Genomic DNA, 24,167 nt, shown 5'->3' on the forward strand with positions numbered 1-24,167 from the left:
GGATAAGTGTGCATTTCTCGGACATGATATTGGATGGGACTTCACAAGGTAAGAAGGCCTGAGGACTACAGAAGGCAGAGATGGTCCTAAATACATGTCCAGTTATTTGCTTGACTTGGAACAGATTGGGATAAAACAGAAAACATCACCAAATTTATGGGGAAACAGTGCCACCCTGAGCATAAACTTCTAGACTACAACTGATTTTCATTTACAGAGTTTCTGCTATAACCAGGTTTCACAAACTAGGATTTAAGTAATTTATTCAGAGCATTATACCTCTAGAACTACACTTACACTAAAAGAGGAGTTTTAAACTATTGTATATATCGTTAAAATATTATTACTAAAAATATGAATGATGAAATCTCAAGTCTCCACAGGACTTGACATTTATAATAAGCCAGACAACATGAATCTTCTCATGAGTTAATTTATTTATCTTACCAACTACCCCATTTTATGGTGACAAAACTCAGGCTCAGAAAGGTGAAGCAACTTGGCTCAGAAAAACCAAGTGACAGAGTGAAGATTTAAAAGCAGAACTTCTGACTTCAAACCTGGCCAGCCCTGGGCTCCCTCCCTCCCTCTTTCCCTTCCCCCTCCCCTCTTCCCTTTCTTCAAGATATCACAGCTTTTGTCTTCAATATTACATCTCAACACAAATTTTACAGTCTCACTTAAATAGGGCAAAAGAACCAACCCACCCACCCTTGCTGCCTTTAGCCACTCTACTAACACTCCCCCCAAAACAAAACTGACAAAACCTGATAGACTCTTGAAAGAAAAGGCTTCCTTCTGAGTTTGGATAACTCCATCCTTATATCCACACTGCAAGTAACAGCCTAATAGCATGTGCACACTTACTGCTGGAAAAATCTAACCTTGAAGGAAATGCCTCTAGCAATCTTTTAAATGTCCCCATCTATATGTTATGAGATTTCAAATTAATCCAAGATCAAAAGAATGTTTGGTAGAAATGATAAATTAGATAGTTGGGATAAGTTAGATGGCCTCATTGTGCACCTCTGAAAATGTGACAATCTTTTAGTTCCCTGTATCTCAGGAATGTGGTGACCACTCATAACACAGGACTTGAGGCACAGTCAGGGTCACAAATTGGCTACCCAGGACACCTACACAGGAGACAGGAAGGTGGCAGAAAAGACTTTAACGGCAGGTCACGAATGGGAATGTTGAGCTCCTGGTGAGATCTGGAAATTATAGGCCTGAAACAATTTTCATAGTGAGCCTCCTCATACCTCAACTACTTTTATATTAAATTTACCTAGAAAAAATTTTGTCATATTTAGCATATTTTCCACTAAAAATGTTCATTGATACAGCCTGTATGTCAATGTCCCCATATACCCTCAATGAAAAGGTTTCTTCACTGTCTTTTCTCTCATACAGCTAATATCAAGCTCTCTTTATGTCGTACAAAGAACTATTGGTAATTATCTCTGCTAAAGTGTCTCATGACTGGAGGTGGGGAGGTAAAGCTGAAGGGAAGGAGGACAGAAAATGAAGTTAGGAGCAGAAAGGAAGAGAGAAAAAGGAGAAGGAAGGAAGAAAAGAGAGAAAATAAAAACAAAAAACCCAGGTGGTGAGCAACAGGAGAAGAAAATGAGCCGAAGTGAACAGATTGGCCGAGCAGGGACCCACATCCTATTGTTCAGCACCCCTGGACAGCTCTTTACCAGGAAATGTGATTCATTTTCCCAGGAAATGAAGTAGAATAACACCCGTGCGTGAGACTTGCAAATTCACCAAGTTGGTATCAGAAGGTCCAGACACAACCAAAGTAATTCCAGTTTTAGGTAATTTAAAAGAGGAAACCCTTCTTCTGAAACCAATTGCCACAGACTCCTCACGGGCATCTCCACAGGCGGGCTCTCCCTCTTCCATTTAACACAACACTCTGCCGTTGATTTATTTTTCTAATACACAGCTCTGAGGTGTGTCACTTTTTATCAACTTCCTAGAGCTGACCAAACAGAGCAGAGGATTCCTTATGCTGGCATTCACTGTCCTCCCTGATCTGGGCCCATCGTGCCTTTCCAATTATGTCTTGGGTTGAATCTTTTCACTGCAACTTCCCTTCCAAAGACTTTCCCACATTCCTGAGCTTGGCTCAGGCTGAATTCTGTGACTCTCGACTCTTCCTTTTGGAAACAGCTACATATCCAAATCTTCATCTTCTTTAAAAGCCACTTAGCTCAAACACATCCCTTTCATAAATCCTCAACCCACCTACCACTCAATTTAGTCATAATGTCTCCATTATCTGAAATTCTTCTTTTTGGTATTTATGACCAAAATACCTTGCGTAATAGTTATTTTTTAAAAAATAACAGTTTTATTGAAATATAATTCATGTATCATAAAATTCATCTTTTTAAAGTATACAATTCAGTGGCTTTTAGTACATTCATGAAGTTCTGCAACCATCACCAATATCTAATTTCAGGACATTTTCATCACCCCAAAAAGCAACCCAGAACCCATAAGCAATTATTCCCCATTCTCCACTTTATCTAGACCCTGGCAACAGTAATCTACTTTCCATTTCTACTTATTTGCTTTTTTTGCATATTTCCTATAAGTGGAATCATACAAGGCTGTCTTCCTTCACTTAGCATAATGTTTTCATCCTATTGTATAATGTATCTATACTTCATTCCTTTCTATTGCTAAATAATAGTCCATTATAGAGATATACCACATTTTGTTTATTCATCAGTGGATGGACATTTATTTTGGGTATACATGTAGAGCGGAATTAATGAGTCACATGGGAACTATATGTTTAACATTTTGGGGAACTGCCAAACTGTTTTCCAAAATGACCGCATCATCTTACATTCCCGCCAGCAAGGTATGAGGTTTGCAATTTCCCCACCTTCTTGTCAACACTTGCTATTGTCTCTCTCTTTTTTTTTTAAAGATTTTATTTGTCCTTTTTCTCCCCAAAGCCCCCTGGTACATAGTTGTGTATTTTTAGTTGCGGGTCCTTCTAGTTGTGGCATGTGGGATGTTGTCTCAGCGTGGCTTGCTGAGTGGTGCCATGTCCATGCCCAGGATCCGAACTGGCAAAACCCTGGGCCGCTGCAGTAGAGAGGGTGAACTTAACCACTCGGCCACTGGGCTGGCCCCTGTCTCTTTTTGATTATAACCATCCTAGTGAATATGAAGTAGTATCTCACTGTAGTTTTGATTTCCATTTCTCTAATGACTAATAATCTCAACCATTTTTCCATGTGCTTCAGTGACCATTCATACATCTCCTTTGGGACATGTCTATTTAGATTCTTTGCCAAATTTTAAACTGGGTTATTTTTCTTTTTATTGTTTAATTGTAAGAATTATTCTGGATACAAGTTTCTGATAAGATATAACTCGCAAATATTTCCTCCCATTCTGTGGGTTGTCTTTTCACTTTCTTGATGGTGTCCTTTGAAGCAAAAACTTTTATTTTCATGAAGTACTATTTACTAAATTTCTCTTTTGTTGCTTGGTCTTTGGGTGTGATACATAAGAAACCATTGTCTAACCCAAGGTCATGAAGAGTCATTATGTTTTCTCCTAGTTTTATCTCTTACATTTAGGTCTATGATCCATTTTGAGTTGATCTTTCTAAATAGTATGAGCTAAGGGCCCAAATTCATTCTTTCGCATGTGGAAATCCAGTTGCCCCCAAGTTTTGTTGAAAAGATTCTTCCCCCACTGAACTATCATCAAATGACCATAAAAGTGAGGGTTCGTTTCCAGAATCTCAATTCTATTCTGTTGATCTAAATGTCTATCCTTACAACAGTACTACACTATCTTGGTTACGGTAGCCTTATAGTAAGATTTGAAACTGGGAAGTGTGAGTCTTCGAATTTTGTTCTTTTTTCAACATTATTTTGGCTATTCTGGGTCCTTTGAATTTCCATATGAATTTTAGGATCAGCTTGTGTGCTATAATTATAGTCATGTGTTACTTGTTGATGGGGATACATTCTGAAATCTATGTCATTAGGTGATTTCGTAGATGTGTGAACATCAGAGTGTACTTACACAGACCTAGATGGTATAGTCTACACACCTAGGCTTTGTGATATGGCCTTTCGCTCCCAAGCTACAAATCTGTACAGCATGTTACTGTACTGAATACTACAGGCAACTGTAATACAATGGTATTTGTGTATCTAAACATAGAAAAGGTACAGTAAAAATACAGTATAAAAGATTAAGAAAACAACAACACAGTACACCTATAGAGGGCATTTACCATGAGTGGAGCTTGCAGTTCTGGAAGTTGCTCTGGGTGAGTCAGTGAGTGAGTGGTGAGTGAATGTGAGGGCCTAAGACGTTACTGTACATTACTGTAGACTTTATAAACATTGTACACTTAGGCTACACTAAATTTATAAAAAATATTTTTATTTCTTCAATAATAAATTAACCTTAGCTCACTGTAACTTTTTTACTTTATAAACTTTTAAATTTTTTTAACTTTTTGACTCTTTTGTAATAATGCTTAGCTTAAAACACAAATGTTGTACAAAAATATTTCTTGCTTTATATCCTTATTTTATAAGCTTTTTTCTATTTTAAAATTTATTTTACTTTAAAAAATTTTTTGCTGGGTTGGCCCAGTGGTGTAGTGGTTAAGTCCACACACTCCACTTTGGCAGCCCAGGGTTCACAGGTTCAGATCCCAGGAGCAGACCTATACATCGCTCATCAAGCCACACTGTGGTGGTGTCCCACATACAAAGTAGAGGAAGACTGGTACAGATGTTAGCTCAACAACAGTCTTCCTCAAGCAAAAAGAGGAAGATTGGCACCAGATGTTAGTTCAGGGCCAATCTTCCTCCCCACAAAAAAAATTTTTGTTAAAGACTAAGATACAAACACAGGGTCCTAGACCTACACAGGGTCAGGATTATCAATATCACTGTCTTCCACCTCCACATCTTGTTCCACTGAAAAGTCTTCACAGGCAATAACATGTATGAGCTGTCATCTCCTATGATAACAACACCTTCTTCCAGAATAACTTCTGAAGGACCTGCCTGAGGCTCTTGGGGAGGTGTTGCTCTTTTCAAAAATATGTCCATGGTGGTTTGCTTGGCTTCTTTTTTTCCATCACAGATTTGCTTGTAAGCAGACAATGCACCAAGAACATTCCTCTCTATTAGTGAAAAGTTTTTGCTGTTAGGGTCCATGTTTTCAAACTTTTTTCCTTTTTTTGAGGAAAATTAGCCCTGAGCTAACATCTGCCACCAATCCTCCTTTTATTATTATTTTTTTTTGGCTGAGGAAGATTGGCCCTGAGCCAACATCTGTGCCCATCTTCCTCTACTTTATATGTGGGAATGCCTGCCACAGCATGGCTTGACAAGCAGTGCATAGGTCCACACCTGGGATCCGAACTGGTGAACCCCAGGCCACTGAATCAGAATATGTGAACTTAACTGCTGTGCCACCAGGCTGGCCCCTCAAACTTTTTTTTTTTTGAGGAAGATTAGCCCTGAGCTAACATCTGCCACCAATCCTCTTTTTGCCGAGGAAGACTGGCCCTGAGCTAATATCAGTGCCCATCTTCCTCTACTTTATATGTGGGACGCCTACCACAGCATGGCTTGCCAAGTGGTTCCACGTCTGCACCTGGGATCCGAACCAGTAAACCCTGGGCCACTGAAGCGGAATGTGCGCACTTAACCACTACGCCACTGGGCCAGCCCTCCCCCCCAAACTTTTTAAGGAGTTTGTTGAGGTGTGCAAAAGCTTCTGCTAAATCCTTCACTGTGAATTTTCTTGGGTATTCTTTTTCTTCTCCTGCAGTTTCCTCTTCTCTTGCCTCTTGTTCAGCTATGTGTTCCTGTTCCAGTTGCAACAACTCATTAGTCAATTCCTCAGGAATCAGCTCTAGGAGTTCCTCAATGTCATCCTCATCCATACTCAGGTTGAAGTTGTTTGCCTTCTCGACCACAGCCCTGTTGATTTTTGCAACCTCCATATCCTTGGCAAATCCTTTGAAGTCATGGATAAACCTCTTGAGTGTCTTCTTCCAGATGCCATTCCTATACTTCTTGGCAACATCACCCCAAGCCCAGGCAAGGTTCCTGATGCAGTCAAAGATGTTGTAATCCTTCCACAATTGCATGAGTGTCTTCCTACGTCGCAGCAATAGTCTAGGCAAAGGTTCTCATCAGGTAGTAGGCCTTAAAAGCTGCTATAACTCCTTCATCCATTGGTTGGATCAAAGGTGGTGTTTAGAGGGAGAAATATCACTTTGATCCTGGGATGAAGATCACCAGTAAAAGGAGGATGTTCAGGAGCATTATCAACAATAAGTAAAATCTAAAAAGCTATGCTATTCTCCAAACAATACTTCTCCATTTCGCTGGCAGAGCAATTGAGAAGGGCATCTTGGAAGAGGAGCAGGTCATCGATGACTTCTTATTGCTCTTGTAGTGCACTGGCAGTGTGTGCTTACTGATCTGCTTGAAGGCCCCGCGGTTCTCACTGTGCCAGATGAAAACGGGTTTCAATTTGTAGCCTGCAACATTGCCCCCAAGCAAGACTGTTATCCCATCCTTAAAAGCCTTGAGGCCTGGCAGTGACTTGGCCTCCTTGTGGATGAAAGTCTTTCAGGAATCTGTTTCCAGAATAGGGAGTTTCATTCATATCACATATTTGCTCTGGCAGTAATTTCCCTCCACAGTCAGCTTACCTAGAGTTTCCAAAGATTCTCCAGCTGCCTTCACATCAGCACTCACAGACTCACCACCCACTTTCACCTTAGTACGAATAACGATTCTCGAATCACTTAAACCACCCAGAGCTGGCAGTAAATTCAACATTGTAGTCGGCTCCACCCTCTTCTTTCAACGTCACAAACTTTTTGCTTTGGCCCTGACAGTCATGGGGCTGAGAGGGGTACCCTTCTGTGTCTGGTCTTCAATCCAGGTCATTTGAAGTTTCTCCACGTCTGATATACGCCCTTCTAGAATTTATGTTAGTCTCGTTGCCTTCATGAAGCAGATCCTTCAACAGCTTCTGTAACTTTGTTCTTGTTCTTCAAGATGGTAGCTATAGAGGAATGGGACATGCCTGACTGGCGAGTAATAACCATCACTGATTTTCTACCTTTGTAGTCCTTAATCACTTTTAATTTTGTTTCCAGGTCAATCACTCGATGTAGCCTCTTACTGGCAACATTAGCAGTGGATTTCGTGTGCTTAGGGGCCATGATGAACAGAACAGCATGAGATTAAATGAAGCACAAGAGAAAATGATGCAATTAAGAGATGCAATATACACGAGATGTATGAGACTGCTGCCAGCATAACACAGTATACTGTTTTACAGTAAAGATTTTTTTTTAAAGATGTACTCTTTAGAAAGAGTACAATCTAAAATAATGACAAATGGGGCCGGCCCCGTGGCCGAGTGGTTAAGTTTGTGCACTCTGCTTTAGCGGTCCAGGGTTTCACCAGTTCGGATCCTGGGTGCAGACACAGCACCGCTCATCAGGCCATGCTGAGGCAGAGTCCCACATGCAACAACTAGAAGGACCCACAACTAAAATATACAACTATGTTCTGGGGGGAATTTGGGGAGGAAAAAAAGCAGAAAAATAAAATAAATAAAATAATGACAAAAAGTATAGTATAGTAAACACATAAACCAGTAATATAGTTGTTTTTGATCATTATCAAGTAGTATGTACTGTACATAATTGTATGTGCTACACTTTTATGTGGCTGGCAGCACAGGTTTGGTTACACCAGCATCACCACAAACACTGAGTAATACGTTGCACTAGGACGTTACAATGGCTATGACATCACTAGGTGATAGGAATTTTTCAGCTCCATTATAATATTATGGGTCCAACATCATATATGTGGTCCACTAATGACCCAAAGGTTGTTATGCAGCACATGACTATACCTAAAAAAATCATTTTTTATCTCTTTTGCTTTTAGAGGGCAAGACACAGGCTGAACTATTTGCATTTGCCCATAACACAGTGATTTGCTCACAAGAGATACCCAATATTGTTCATTATGAAATGAATGAATGAGAAAAACACAAACATCCCAAAGCCTATGAAATTACTCATATCTGAACTCTACAGAGAAAACACGTCCCAAATAAACCACAAGAAAAACTCCAACTTACCACTATTCACATTTTCCAGGCAATTTGAAGCCCTTCCCCATCAACAATGCTTTAAATCCTCAGTATTACAACAAATGCACTGAGCTGCTACAATATGCTCTAAATTCCCTCAATCTTACAAGAAATGCATAAAATTTAAAGAGTAGAGGTTGCCACTTAAAATTTTAGCACGTTTCTTAGACATGTACAGAAATCCAAGAGTAATCTAAAATCCAGGTACTGTACACAAAATCCTAATAAATATATTCACACCAATTCAGGGATTCCAAACCCCAATTCACAATCAAGAAAGTTCTAAGGATTTGTCCCTTGCTTGGGTGGAGAAAAATTCACCATCACCTTCCTACTTAGAAGTTTGCAAAGTATGTGAAGCAATATGCTCATTCAGTGTTTTTCTAACCTTGCCTGATCAGAAGAATCCCCTGGAACTTGATTCAAAAGGTCTGGGGTAAAGCCTGAGAATCTGTATGGTTAATATAAGCCCCAGATGATTCTCATCAGGCAAGCGCGGGGAAACAAGACGCTTTCCGTGACTAACCATTTACACCTTCCCGTGGTTGGCTCTATACCAACTCAACAGCATTTCTTCGATGTCAGAAGACAGATGGTAGAATTGCAAGCCTCTCATTCTTTCCACATTGTCTAAAAATAGTACCACCACACCAACCTAATTCAGCCCACATCTAAATTAACATTTAAATGAAAAGGCTCTCTAAAGTGATATCAAAGTTATTTCTCCATCCACACAGGAACTAAGGCCTCTTGACACTGCTCAAGGTAAATTCTCTACCTCTTGGGATTGCACACAGCTTACTCTAAACTCTTATTCTATTACTAATATTTGCTGTCAATCTTTCCTTATAGAACTCTTATTCTATTACTAATATTTGCTGTCAATCTTTCCTTATAGGAGGGTAGGTATTAACCAGCTGTTTAAAAAAATTTAACACTACCTATAATAAAAACACAAAGCACATGACAGAAAACAAAAGAGCAAACAAAAAAATAACCGGTACTCCCACAGCATATTTACTCCCATCTTCTTTTTTGTTTTTTTTTTTGAGAAAGATTAGCCCTGAGCTAACATCTGCTGCCCATCCTCCTCTTTTTGCTGAGGAAGACTGGCTCTGAGCTAACATCCGTGCCCATCCTCCACCACTTTATATGTGGGATGCCTGCCACAGCATGTCCTGACAAGTGTTGCATAGGTCCGCACCCTGGATCCAAACCAGCAAACCCCAGGCCGCTGAAGCGGAACGTGTGAACTTAACCGCTGCACCACAGGGCCGGCCCCTCATTTTCTTATTTTTTGAAAATAAAATATTTAACTATTTAACTTCCTTTTAAACAGCCTCTGAATATATACATACACATACACACATGCTCCTCCACCTAGCTTTGTGGCTAGTAAGAGGGATTCTTTACAGGGGCCAAATCTTGCCTGCTTCCCTATACACTTTATTTATTTTTAAAATTTACATTAAGTTTCTTCCCTCTTAATACAGAAATGAATAAAGAAAAAATAAAAATGATTCATATAGAAATTTGGTCAGTGGTTGCCTGGGGCTGAAGGTAGGGATATTACCGAGGAACAGGTACAAGAGAAATTTGGGGGTGATTGGGAATGTTCCATATCCAGTTTGTGGGGGCGGTGGTTAGATCCGAGTGTATACACTTGTCAAGACATTAAATGCACACTTAAAATGGGTGCATTTTGCTGTATATAAATTATACCTCAAAAAAAGGTGATTTTTAAAAAACGGTTTATAATCTTGATGAACGCTTTCAAAGCAGTTTCCTTTTTGTACCAGAAAGGAAACGTACAAAATACAAAGTACAAGCCTCTATTGCCCCCAATCCTTCTTCCTCAAAATAATCACCAGCATCAGCTTCCTGTGTAGCCTTCTAGAAAAAAAAATTTATGTATAAACCAGCTCTACGATATGTGTATCTTTGCTAACCTTCAAATATTTAAAAACCAAACTGGGAATGACTGAACCTGGAAGAAATCTGATTCCCTGTGGTTTCTTGGCCCCCTTACCTCTCATCACCCCAGGCCCAAAAAGGGCAAAAGCAGCTTGAGTTGAAATCCCTATGTCAAACACAAGGAGGCACTTGGTGGTATCTGCGTTTGGCCACCAAGGCCTTATAAGACAGGACCCACTCCCCTCACCAGGAGGAGTAAGAGCATGGCAGAAAAGATGCAAAAACCATCAGCACAAGGCCTTTACGCTCCCTCCCTCTCAGGCTGTCCCCAGCACGGCAGTGGGTGGTCCTGAGAACTCATTAGGCACACCTGCAGGTCTAATTAGCATCCAAAGGTTCCTGGCAGGACCACCTGTTGGGGCTGGGGACAAAGTATCAACAGTCCTTTTGGAAACAGAACTAGTGTTGGAAGCGCAAAACTCAAAGGCATGTTCAAAGAGCAGGATTTGGGCTGTTACCCTGATGAGTTATGTACTTTGTCCCATATGATGCCACCAAAAAGCTCTTTTTTAGATGGCAGCGAGGGTTCACACACGCCTAAGGTCCCTGGAGGCTGTCGCTCAGTGGATCTTGAAGAGGGCTGGGAAATGTGTATTCTGAAATGGCTCCTGGGGTGATTCTGATACACAGCCAGATGTGGGAACCCTTGCATGAGACAGTCTCCACTTAAAGATTAAATGACTCCAATTCTATACCTAGACCCACTCACATCTCCTCCAGTCTATTCACGCAGCAGGCGAAACTTACCATGTCAAGTCTCAGCTTATAACTTGTCAATGGCTTTCCACTGTCCCCGGGTTGAAGGTCTAAATCTTCAAAATGTCCTACGTGATCCTGCCTGCCTCTCCTGCTCCACTGTGCTCTCCCAACTCTCGGCTTTACAGGTGCACGGGCTGCCTTTCAGATCCTCAAACTCACCGAGCACCCTTCTCACCCATCGACTTCGCCTCTCCCATGACTCCCCTAAAGCGCTTACTCCTCTCCCTTTCCCTTCCACATAAACAACTGCTCCTCCTGACCCTGGAAGCCATGCAGGAAGGCACGTCCTGGAGTAGTGTGCAAAATGAGGGAGGGAGGGGGAAGAGCACTAACACTTATTAAGTGCCAGCCGGTATCTAGGACTCCCGGGTGTTTTCACATACTCATCTCATTTTGGCCTCACTACTATCCTGTGACCTTCCCCCATATTCCAGATAAAGAAATGGAGGCTCAGGGAAGTGGTATGGCTTGCCCAAGGTTACACAAGTATCAAGTGGGAAAGCCAGGAATCTGAGTTCTGGCTCTAAAGCCACAAAGGGGAAGAAAGCTTCAAGGCAAGGAGGGGGTAAAAAGAAAGGAGGAAAGAGAGAGAAGACTGAAAGAATTTAAAAAAAACTACCCCCCAAGAAACAAAAACTCAATATGTAGATGGCTACTATCAAGGCCTGAGTGGACTAAATTATCTTCAGTCACTTATGGCCACCTGGCTACAAAATAAACAGATCAGGAATAGAAAGGAATCCTTCCTTTCTGGCCACCCCTGGAGGTGTTCACACCTAAGCTAAGTAAGATCAGCGTGGACCCCAAGCCCACCTCGCCTCAGTGGGAAGTAAAGATCCAATGCCCAGAAACAGTCATTCTGAGAAGGCAGAGCTGCAACCCCCACTGAAACCTGCTGCTTTAACTTCACACCAGTTTCCAGCAGCCAAGCAGTATTTCTAGAGCGTGGAGTCTGCATAAATAAAAACTAACTTCAAACTCCAGCTCTCTCTTGGATGTGGAAAAGACTCTTAAACTCAATGCCAAAATGGAGAGTGTAGCAATTGCAAAACCCCAGGCACACCAGAGTGGCCTTTGTTTCAGACAACAGCTTCAGCAACCACCACTGACCCACCTCTCATCCTCCCACTGGAGTCACCAAGAGGCAGAAGAACTAAGTGGAAAATGAGCCAGCATCATCCTTAGAAAGTACTGAAGAAGGAAGCTAATCCTTCCAACCTTCGCTTCCAGAGTTCTAAGAGATTCTTTGTACCTTTCTTTTTAGGAGAGCAGACAAGCTCCATTTTCATTGAAAGAGAAAGAGAAAACCAACATTTGCAAGTGTCTCTTACGTGCCCAGACAGTGCTAGCGCTCAGTAAATATCATGTAAATTATTCTGTACACGAATTCCAAGACTTTATTATATTACTATCCCCATTTTATAGATATAAAACATGAGGTTCAGGGAAGATCAATAACCTGCCCAAGGTCACACAGTGATGGGTGCAAGAGCTGTCTTAAATCCTTTTGGAACATGAGGTAATGAATGGATGAATATGAAAGTAAGAGGCAAAGCTGGGATTCTAATCAGACCTGTATGATCACAGAGCCTCTCAAACAGGACAGACTCAGCAGGTAAGCAAAACTCGTGGGGCACAAGTAACATCCTCTAACTGAGAGTTATGTCCAAGTCTTCGTGGCTCCAGAGATGCTATCTTGAGATGCTTTTGAATTCTGACACTATCTATAATTTATCCTCTGCCTTGCATACCAAGGAAATGGAATCGCCCTCTCTTCTTCTAGGCCCTCACACAGGAAGCTCAGACATCGTCACGTCTTGTACCCAGATCCCTCCTTCTATTCAGGTACCTCCCCATTGCAACAGATTCCACTATATCCAAATGGCTTGGGATACATCTACCACCTTGGATGACTCCAAAAGCAAATGGAACTAAACACTGAGTGATCTTGTGCCAGTTACTTACCTTCTCTGAACCTAATGGTGCTTGGCACAGAGAGAGACTCATCAGCTGAAGGGACGGTTGGAGGGAAGGAAGGAGGATGACTAGGTCACAAACCACAGCAGCCGGCATGGTGACACAGCGGACATTTGCACTGGCCATTTTTCCTGCTATTTCTACTGACATCAATCTGAGGGGTAGAGAACCAGAGGGGGAAGGAGATTCCTTTCCTTGGGCTACATTTCAGGAAATATGCTCTCATTGCTTATCTTCCTAACCTCCTTCCTCAGCAGTCAGTCCATCCACATCCCTAGAGGCACACCGAGATAAGCATTTCTGAGCACAGTAAAGAGACCTTATTAAAAGCTAAAGGCCTGAGGATTCGTGGGGCACAGCCTGTGCAGACGGGCCAAACAAACAGTAGTCCAAGACGTGGCTGGAGACCCCAGGTCTGCCTCATATGGGTCTCAGAGATTTCCCAGGCCGGCTCCCTCCCAGGGTCCTGCCCTAGTTCAGGCTTTGTTCTACTTTTCTGAAAGTAACTGAAAGAAAGAATTGAAGAGCCTGAGAGAACCATGGGGTTGGGAAGTCCAAACCCCAAGGAAGGGAATACACATTCAGGGTCTTATTCACAGCAGTTGAGAACCAAGAGTACATTTACCCAAAGACAACAAATGTGAACAGCTTGGTCCACCAGTGGGGTGAAAGCAAGACTACTCTGCTAGTGACTGTGGTGTTTGGATGGCTGTCGCGCTGCCACCTTGCTGCTCACTCGTTAAGGGATGTCCAGCCAAATAACCAGCAGCTCCATAGGCTGCTAATTTCTGTCACATTCAGGGTCTCTCACCCACCTGCAAACCAACTTCCTGGATGATATCAGGAGTGGCCTGTATATTTTATAACTCCTGAACTGTGCCTTCTACCCAAGAACCAGAAAAAGGGTCTGGCCTCACAGAACTCAGCCACCACTCCAGGAGCCAGGAAAAAATAACTTTAAAAAATAAAATATAATAAAAGATCCCACTTGATGGGAAGCAGAGGGGACAATACTACGCTAAGATTTACAATGAAAAAATTCTCTCTTCAAAAGAAGCCAGACTCCAAAGAGTTATACACTATATGATTTCATTTATGGAAAGCTCAAAATTAGACAAAAGTCTCCCATGGTGTTGAGAGTCAAGAGATGCTTGCCTCTTTGTAGAAAGGTGACAGCAATTGGGAGAAGCATGAGGGGTTTGGGAGATGCTTGATAACATTTTATTTTGATCTGTCTGCTGGGTATGTGAGTGCTCATCTTGTGATAATTCCAGTTGTAGACTTAATGATCTGCACGATTACCTCTATGTCTTTTACATATCAATAAAATGATGACTTAAATAAAAAATCACTCTCTCTATAGATAGAAAGTGGCATATACTGATTGCTGCCTGCTTGCAGAATCCCATGCATGTACACTGGGCCCAAGACTTTAAAAAAGAACAACCCCGTAAGCCTATTTTCTCACCTTCAAATGGTTTTTTTACGGTTTTCAAATTCAATAAGAGGTTTTTTTCAGGCTGAATATCACTGAATTTCAGGGCCTAATCAAGCTTTTTTCTGCACTTGACCAACCTCTGGATGGGCCAAATTCTGCCTGTGGTCTCAGAGAGACCAACTAAGTCATCCTCAGGCCTCCCAGGTCTGACGAGGAGGAGAGCAGAGACACAGGGAGCACAGCTAAGTTAAGCAGCTTTCTCCAGATTACACAATGAGTTGCTGGTGGGGGGCCTTGTGATTCTGGTCCAAGGACTATCACTTTTCCACTACATCTCATTCCACAGGGGCCAATTAATAAACACGCTCCTTTGGGGAACTGAGAAAAATGAGCCCAGGGAGCGTCACTGGCCGTTCTTTGTATACAAAAGCACACAAAGGGGTTTACCAAGTTCCTTTCCAACAGGAAATCATTTGTCTCCGAGAGCCAGGAAGAGGAGGAGGGAAGTGCTGAGTCTGCACCAAGGCACTGCAACTCAGCCCAGGGTTTTTGTGCAGACGCTGTTCTCCTAATCAAAACACAGTTGCATAAATGGACTCGCTCCACTTAAAAAAGGAGAAATGTAAAGACTATAAATAGGCACCGCACAACTCTGATTAATTTCAAAGTTCTTTCTCCACTTTCTTTTTTAGAAAGAAGCTAAAAATAAAGGCTTGAAACGTGAAATAATGTGAGCAAGTTCACACACACACACTAGGCTTTTCCCATATATGGCTGCGTTATTCTTCAGCCTTTGAAAAGGCCAAATGAAGAGATGGCCAACAACCAAAATAATCCTTCAGACACTTAAAAACGAGGAGAAAGAACTAGAAGAGTTGGTGAATGACAAACAGTTGCAAGACTCAGTGGGGGTAAATAACACTGAGAGGGATTAGTTGCCATAGTACTTTAAAAACATGGGCACATGCATTTTGACACTGGATCCCTTCTGTAAAGAGACTGTTTTGCCCTCTGGCCTCAGCACTGAGAAAACTACAACCGCAGTGATTTAACATAAAGGACTGAAAGACGGAAACCGGTGCAGGGGCATGACTAAAAATTTAATCAAGGCCCTTCTCAGCATGAAATCCGTAAAGGAGATGAGGGCGCATCTCAAGGTCAGAAGAAAGGGAAGGAGGTATGAAGAAGGGAAGAGGGAACGGAGGCGCATGAGACCCGAGAGCATAAGCAGCAGAGTCGGCTCTGGAGGACAGCTTCCACACACTGGAGAGTTATTACAGTGTCTGTTGGGTCCTACTTCAAATATTTCTGTAGAAAAGGTGAACACATTCATGTCAAATAAATGCCACCTTGTGTGAGGCAGGCTGGAAAAGTCACATTTGCACAGTGTTTTACGATTTACAAAGACTTGTCACAGACATAATCCTGGACACAAGGTAAAGCACCCGCTTTTACCGACATGGAAACTGAGGCTTGGGGACGGTAAGTGACCTACAACAAGGTCTATGAAGGTCACCTAGTGCAAGAGGGCCAGAGGAGTGATTCAAAGCTAACTCTCTCCACGTGCAGGCCAGGGCTCTTTCCACTCACAAAGCCTCAGAAAGAGCCGTGGCCGGAGTGCCAAGTTTAGGTCTGGACTGTGGCTCATCCATGCCTCTCTCTGTGACCGTGAGCAAGTAATTCCCCTTCTTCTGATTCTCATCCTCAACTGGAAAATGATAGCGCTGTCCTAGATGATAGGAGGTGGGCAGTGGGGAGGCAGAGAGATACAAATGTCAATTGAGTGAGTCACTCTGCTCTCTGCACTCATCTGTGTGTCTGTCCTTGCAGATCCCAGACAGGACTGTCGGGCACTATCACCGCTTTGCTCACGGAGACAGCCCTCCTATTACAGACTGACATACATGTATCAAACCTAGAGAGATGACTTCCAAAAAGCAAGACCAGAAAACCTCTTCAGTCCTCCAAAAATACAGTAACACAAATTACTGAAGAGGCAACAGGAATTCTAAATTTTCATTCCACTACTTTTCTTTCTTTTTCACTTTCAATGGAATGGACCTTCCTCATGATGCTTCAGATTGTTTTTCTGAAAAGCCACCCCACTTTTTGGTGGTGCTGCACACTTCTAATGGTTTTCCCATGCGTGCCCAGAAAGGCTTTGTATCTGGCGGGGAGTCAATAACAGTAACAAAGAAGAGCAACAAACACAGCGGGCATCACTTACTGAGAGCCTATGACATAGCTGGCACTGTTGCTGAGCCCTTTCTAGATATCATCTCTAATCTCTGCAACTACCAGATGAGGTCAGTATTACTGTCTCTGTTTTATAGACAAGAGAACTAGGCTCAGAGAAGTGTAGTGACCTGACCATGGAAGGTCCTCTTACTAATGCAGGGCTGAGATTTATGCTGCTGTCTAGCTGAGTCCAAAGCCCATTCTTCCTTCTCTCCTCCATTGTGAGACCTCTAGTCAACATGCTAAATGCATCAAGACTCTGGGTAATGCTGCCTGTTCATGATTTCTTCTCATCACCATCCCGCGGAATGGGATACCTCCCAGGTGGTCATAAAGCACTCCCACTGAAATTCCAGGGTAGCTGGAGGATAAGTAGGATGGAGAAGAGGTGGGCTGGGCGGATGGCAGGGTAAAGTGACCCCAAATGCTTTCCCCCTGCACCACTGGGATCCGGTCCAGAACTGTGATTTCATTTGCAAATCACTAACCTGGTGAGGCACGAGCCCAAGAGAGGTTGGAGGCTCATTCATGCGGTCGTCACTGCTGCTGGCGATGGCATAGCCCCTGAGAAAAGGAAACAATTAGAGCTGCTCATTTCATAAAAGTTTATGTTTAACATCTGTGAGCATGATCTGCAGGAGGTCCACGTAAGATTTATAAGGTTAACCAAAATGCCCCTTGCAAAGCAGCACAGGCTAGCGAGAAACCAATTTTGCTGGCAGGGAAGGCAGAAGAGTACTAAAAAAATGCCTGAGTTTTGGAGTCAGAAAGACCAGAGTTTGTGACCATAAGCAAGCTGCTTAACTTCTCTGTGCTTCAGGCCCATCACGTGTGAAATAGGAATGAGATGGTGTGAGGAATAAATTAGGAATAAGTTAGATAAATTGCCAAGTGCAATGTTTGGTACATGATAAAGCAATAAATATTAATTCCCCTATTCTGAGATGGTCTTGTAAAACACCACAGCATATTTTTGTATTGAAATTTTAAAATGGAAAACTTTCCAATCTTAACTTCTGAGGTGGTGTAAATGCTACCAAAATGGAGGAAGAAGAAAGAAAAATGAGGAATTAATTGGGCAGGAGAAGGAAAGCACTCCTTCCTGAACTGTGGTGTGATGTTTACTTATGTCCCTGAGCTAACATCTGTGCCAATCTTCCTCTATTTTGTATGTGGGATGCCAACATAGCATGGCTTGATGAGTGGTGTGTAGGTCCACACCCGGGTTCTGAACCTGAGAACCCCAGGCTGTCGAAGTGGAGCATGCGGACTTAACCACTATGCCACTGTGCCAGCCCCAGGACGTAGTTTTAACCTATGACTAAGGCAAATGTTGGCAGAGAGAGGGGTCAGTGTCAGGGAACCGTAGAATCTGCTCTCTAGGATTTTATCCCAAATACTTCCTGTCAGGAGGCCACATACACTTAGACGGCAGGCAGAGCCACATCGGTGACAGAGATGAGAGGAAGACACAAAAAGCTGCTTATTTTCATTTAACTCTGGAGTATCTAGACTAGTTACATGTGCTACCAACATTGTAGTGAGGCCGTCTCTCCAACTGCATAGAAAAGCTCTGAGTCACACAATAAATAGAATAGTCATGTTAATTTCTGAGAATTGGAAATTCTTTCCAATTCTTTACAAATCTTTTGAAAATTCAATTCTCCCCTGCCTATATTACAAGCAGCATAGCAGAGTGATTAAAAACAGAGTTTGGAGGGGCTGGCCCCGTGGCCGAGTGGTTAAGTTCGCGCACTCCGCAGCAGGCGGCCCAGTGTTTCGTTAGTTCGAATCCTGGGCGCGGACATGGCACTGCTCATCAGACCACGCTGAGGCAGCGTCCCACATGCCACAACTGGAAGAACCCACAACGAAGAATACACAACTATGTACCCGGGGGCTTTGGGGAGAAAAAGGAAAAAATAAAATCTAAAAAAAAAAAAAAAACAACAGAGTTTGGAGCCACACTGGCTGAGCTAAATCCCAGCATCAACGCTTACCAGTTATGGGAATTTCAGCAACTTACTTATCTTCTCTGTGCCTCAACTTCCCCACCAAAACTGGGACTAATAATGGTTTCTTTCCTAACAGGTCTGCTCTGAGGATTAAATGAGTTACTATTTGTAAAGTGCTTAGAACAGTGCCTAGCACAGAGTAAGCACTATATAAGTGTTTGAGAAATAAAATTAATCACAGTGTATTTGTCATACAGTCAGGTATAAATACCTGTTTGACTTCAGTCTGTCTTCACCATCTGACATTTGACAGCAAAGACTTGAGCAGACAGTTTAAGAAACTCTTAAATTATTTAATTTTTTTCTTTTCTCTTTTTTCAATTCTTTTCCTTTTCTCTTCTCTTCCTTTCCTCTTTCTTATTTTAAATTACTGACTTTATTTTTAAAATTAATTTCATTTTTGTCTCACTTTTACTCATCACAAGATGAACTAACTCTATTGTTCATGAGTCATAGAGATAGGGTGTCCAGATCACAATTGTGCTAATTTTTGTATCCTTAACATAACGTATATACAAAGTGTTAAACACATAGATTACTAAAAGGCTCAAAGTCAAGTTGCAACCAAACACACCAGCCCACTCATTTCTTTACTCTCACATGCAAGCCTAGTACATCATAAGTGTTCAATAAATTAAAAGAGATTTTTTAAATTGACATGGTCTTGGTGGACTAGGTGGTCAGGACCAACCCTCCCACTGAGAACAAATAGAAAAGCTAGACAAAGTATAAAAACCTTTGCTTGGAAGCATCAGAGAGCTATCAAGGTGGGGAAGAATTGCAGAGCCAAGATCTGTGAGCAGCCCACAGAGGTAAACCAGGCATTTGCAAGGGGAGCTTTCCTCCATAAGGTGATTGCCAACCTCTGAGGCAGTGGGCATGGGATCAGATACTGACAGACTCACGGGGCTGGAGGGAAAAAACCAGAGTGTGAAGTCTGCCAATCAAGAGGAACCATGGAAAATGTCCCAGACTTTGGGTTGGAACCAATGGGAGCTACATCCTCAGCAAGGGTGAACCAGAAACAGATAAGCCCTAATTGAATTTAGTTGTTCCAGGGCTGCTAGTCCACTTGGCCTAGCAGTCTGCCAGAAGAAGATGTAAATCACATCATCTCTGTAATGTTTTGCGTATCGCGTCCAATACTCAATCAAAAATAACCAAGCAGATTCAAGGAACTGAGGAAATTTGAATACTGATTAAATATGTGATGATATTAAGGAATTGCCTTTAATTTGTTTTTATATGTAAAAATAGTAGAGGTACATACTAAAAAGATACATTTTTATGAATGAAATGCTATGTCTTGAATTTGCTTTAAAATAAGCCCACGTGGGGAGAAAAAATGTGCATAGCAGTACAGGCACACCTTGCTCTACTGTACTTTACTTTACTGTGCTTCGACGATATTGTGTTTGTTACAAGACCTTCCACAAACAAAAAGGATTAAGAATCATCAAAGGCTCAGATGATGGTTAGCACTTTTTTTTTTTTTTGCTGAATAAGATTGCCCTGAGCTAACATCCGTTGCCAATCCTCCTCTTTTTTGCTTGAGGAACATCAGCCATGAGCTAACATCTGTGCCAATATTCCTCTATTTTTTTGTATATGGGACACCTCCACAACATGGCTGGTGAGTGGAGTAGGTCCACATCCAGGATCTGAACCCATGAACCCGGGCCGCTGCAAGTGAAGCATGCAGAACTTTAACCACTCAGCCACTGGACCAGGCCCAACATTTTTTAGCAACAAAATATTTTTTAATTATGGTATGTACATTGTTTTTTAGACATAATGATATTGCATGCTTAACAGACTATGGTATAATGTATACATAACTTTATAAGTATTGGGTAACAAAAAATCTGTGTGACTCACTTTATTGTGACATTTGCTTTATTCCGACATTCATTTTATTGCAGTGGGTCTGGAACAAAACCTGCAATACCTCTGAGGTACGCCTGTACAGGCAAATGATGACTGGCTATGTGCTGGTAATTGTTGGAGCCGGGTGGTATAAACAGGGCAGTTTATTATCTTATTTACATATATCTTCTTTCATATATATTTGATTTTCATAATAAAAAGGTTTTGTTTAAAAAAAAAACAAAATGACTTACAACTAGGATATACAACCATTCACTGGGGCTTGGGGGAGGGAAAAACAAAAGAGGAAGACTGGCAACAGATGTTAGCTCAGGGCAAATCTTCCCCTGCAAACAAATAAATAAATACCCAAAACACCAGGTATATAAGGAGATAATACATAACCCAAAACCAAGAAAAACAATAGACAATAGGAAAAGACTCACAGGAGATCCAGACAATAGAGATATCTGATAAGGACTTAAAAGGAAAACATGATTAAATGTTTTTAAGGAACCAAAAAGACGGAAATCACAATTTCAGCAGAGAACAGGAAATGTGTAAAATAAGATCAAATGGAAATGTAAGAACTGAAACATTTAATAATGAAATTAAAAATTCAATGAATGGTTTTAACATATATTAGACACAGAAGAAGAGAGAACCATTAAACTGGAAGAAAAGCCAAAAGCAAATAGCCAGACCAAAACAAGGAATGACAAAATGACGGAAAATACAAAAAGTAGCATAAATTGATTCTGATATGCAGCTGAAGTCTTAAAAGGAAAGAAGCATGAGAAAAAGGAGCAGAAGCAATATTATAACAGATAATGGCTGAGAATTTTCCACAACAGATGAAAAACATCAACATAGATTCAAGAAGTACTAGAAAAAACAATCAGAATAAATACAGAGGTAGGTATATCATAGTCCAACTCCTGAAACCCAAAGACAATGAGAATCTTAAAAGAAACTGTGGGGAGGGCAAGAGGGAGAAAAACCAACTGTATCAAAGGAGCAGCAATGAGATAAACACCCAACTCCTCACCAAGGATAAAGGCAGCCAGAGACGACAGGATTATACTGTCAGCGTGCTGAAAGAAAATGACCACCAACCTAGAATTCTATACCCAAAGAAAATATCTTCAAACTTGAAGATAAAACAAAGACACTTTCAGACAAACAAAAACTGAAATGTCTTTGTCACTAGCATTTCTAAAGGAAATAATAAAGGGTATTCTTCAGACAGAAGGAAAATGTCCTTGGTTGGAAGCTTCAAGATACCAAAAGAAATGAAAAGCAACAAAAAAGGAAATGTTAGCAAAACTAAATGAATATTAACTATATAACAATAATAATACCTTGCAGGGTTTAAAATATATACAGAGTTGTTTTCTTTTTTTTTTTTGAGGACGATTAGCCCTGAGCTAACATCTGCCGCCAATCCTCCTCTTTTTGCTGAGGAAGACTGACCCTGAGCTAACATCCGTGCCCATCATCCTCTACTTTATATGTGGGACGCCTACCACAGCATGGCTTTTGCCGAGTGGTGCCATGTCCGCACCCAGGATCCAAACTGGCAAGCCCCAGGCCACTGAGAAGCAGACCGTGTGAACTTAACCACTGCATCACCGGGCCGGCCCCTATACAGAGTTTTTTAAAATGAGTACACAGACACTGCTGGTTGCCTACCCAACATCCATTCTCCACTTCTATCTTATCACAGTTTTATTCAGAGAAGCAGTGTATCCAGCCAAAACAACTACATCCATCAGTCTTCCTCGAAGCTAAGAGTGGCCATGTGATACAACAGTTAGAATCAATGGGTGAGTCTTCCAGGAAAGCTCTTTAAAAGGTGGAAGACTAACCTGAGCACAACTTTTATCCTTTGATCAGTCCTTTCTTCTTAACTGTAGCACAGAGGCAACACTGGAGGTAGACCAGTCATCTTGTAACCACAAGGTGACAAGCGTAAGGAAGAAAGCGAAGAGTGGCCGAGTGAATGATAAAAAGGAACTCAAGTCCCTGACGGCATAACAGAGCCTTCATACCAGCCCGGATTGCATGCCTCTGAGCTTCCTGCTGCATAAGAAAAATAAAGCCCCACTTGGCTAAGTCACTGCAGACAGATCTGTTACATATAGCCAAGAGCAATTGCTAGCATATGTGAGTCATATATTGCCTTACAAATGTTTGGGGCTAAGGAGATCAAAACTTACTAACAGAATAAAAGCATGAAGTTCCTAAGGCCCCCTACCTAAATTTTTACTCTTCCTTATCATCAGTTACCAAATAACTCTAGAAGTAGAGCTCAGTTCCAGAAGGATGCAGAGATGTAGCCCCAAAGATCACATGACAAGTTCTTCCAGGCCAAAGAATCAGACCAGGTTTTTTAAGTCTTGTGTTTTTTTGAGAATATAAAAAGCAACACAATTCTCAGAAGAGTTAGACTGAGAAAAGGCCAAGGGAGACACAAAAGCTTTCTTTGTTTAAACACCCATCTCTAAACAGCAAACTCACCCTTCTGGATGCTGCAAAACGGAGACCATCAATTCCACGGCCAGGGCTCCTGCAATCATGGCCAATCCTGGACGACTCACAGTGCACTGCTGGTCCAAGGTCCGGTCTCTGGTTGACTACAGTGAAATAATCATTGACGTGTGCTCAGAGCTTTACTCCACTCAACTCTACCTGTCTGAAGCACGAAACTCCTCCAAATAAAGCTATACAACACAACCAGATGCTCACTGCTGGCAAAGAACATTGAGCCTCAAATAATATTATTTCTTGCAGGTACCAAAGAAACCCCAAAATATACAATTTAGGTAACTAAATGAGGTAATATACTAAAATGAATGAGCAGTTACAGACAAATTAAAGACAGCAGGATATCAACCAAAACAAGGGCCTAGCTGCCTCATATAGTGGAGATGCAACTTGTGCTCTTTTAACTGACCCAGTTCAACTCTATTGTGCTTGGTAGTTAAGAGACAGAGACACAGAGAAGTGTAACCATTTGAACAGTGCAGATGATTCTGCCTTGTCATTCTAACTGAGCTAATGCCTCACAGCGCCTGTGAGATGGCAGCAATGATTTGCTATTCCTGCAGTCCTCAGTTCCTATGTGCCTCTCACAGTGTGGGCATCTTGTCACCATGAGTGTGAACAGAGGGCTTCAATACAAGTATTTTTGCTACAACGTGGCTCCAAACACAGCCTTTGTTAGTTTAACCAAAGAAAATTCTGACCTTCCAGCTCTAGGCACATTAAGGGGTTATTAGAAATAATTTTGACTGAAAATCTTGCTTTATAAACAGATGTGACTTTACTGCAAATGACCCTTAACGCTACTTATTGGTAATAATGAAAGAACAGGACCAGCTGTATATTATGACACCGTGATGGAGACCATAAAGCCATCCTTTTCACAGAAGAGAATATTTATCTTTTTCCCTCTATACTGGGAGAACATAAAAGCCAGTCATCCAAAAGAGGTATGAGTTCTTAAGGAATAGGTTTTAAAAGAAGGGGAAAATGGAGATGAGGGTCCAGAAAACACCTCTGCTTTGCTTCACCAGAAATGAGTATCTCTTCTGACAGAGGACCATTCCCACGGACTCTGCCTTGCGTGGTGGCATGCAGGCTATAGAATCTGACATTTGAATGGGCTATCACTTGCTGTTCAGGGCACTTTCCACCTTGGACTG

At 41.7% G+C, this 24,167-nt stretch overlaps 1 protein-coding gene across 13 annotated transcripts in view; it reads right to left on the reverse strand.

Moving 5' to 3' along the window:
• ATG7 (autophagy related 7) overlaps positions 1–24,167 on the reverse strand; it is a 350,453-nt gene that overhangs the window by 167,495 nt on the left and 158,791 nt on the right. For all 13 annotated transcript variants that reach the window (XM_070237251.1, XM_070237250.1, XM_070237256.1 and 10 more), the window contains 2 exons: positions 22,981–23,096; positions 17,068–17,143 (listed from right to left, as the gene is read on the reverse strand). In XM_070237251.1, the coding sequence (XP_070093352.1) occupies positions 17,068–17,143; positions 22,981–23,096 (192 nt within the window). The remainder of the gene's footprint in view (positions 1–17,067; positions 17,144–22,980; positions 23,097–24,167) is intronic.

The sequence above is a fragment of the Equus caballus genome, chromosome 16 (assembly GCF_041296265.1).
Source record: "Equus caballus isolate H_3958 breed thoroughbred chromosome 16, TB-T2T, whole genome shotgun sequence".
Lineage (NCBI taxonomy): Eukaryota > Metazoa > Chordata > Mammalia > Perissodactyla > Equidae > Equus > Equus caballus.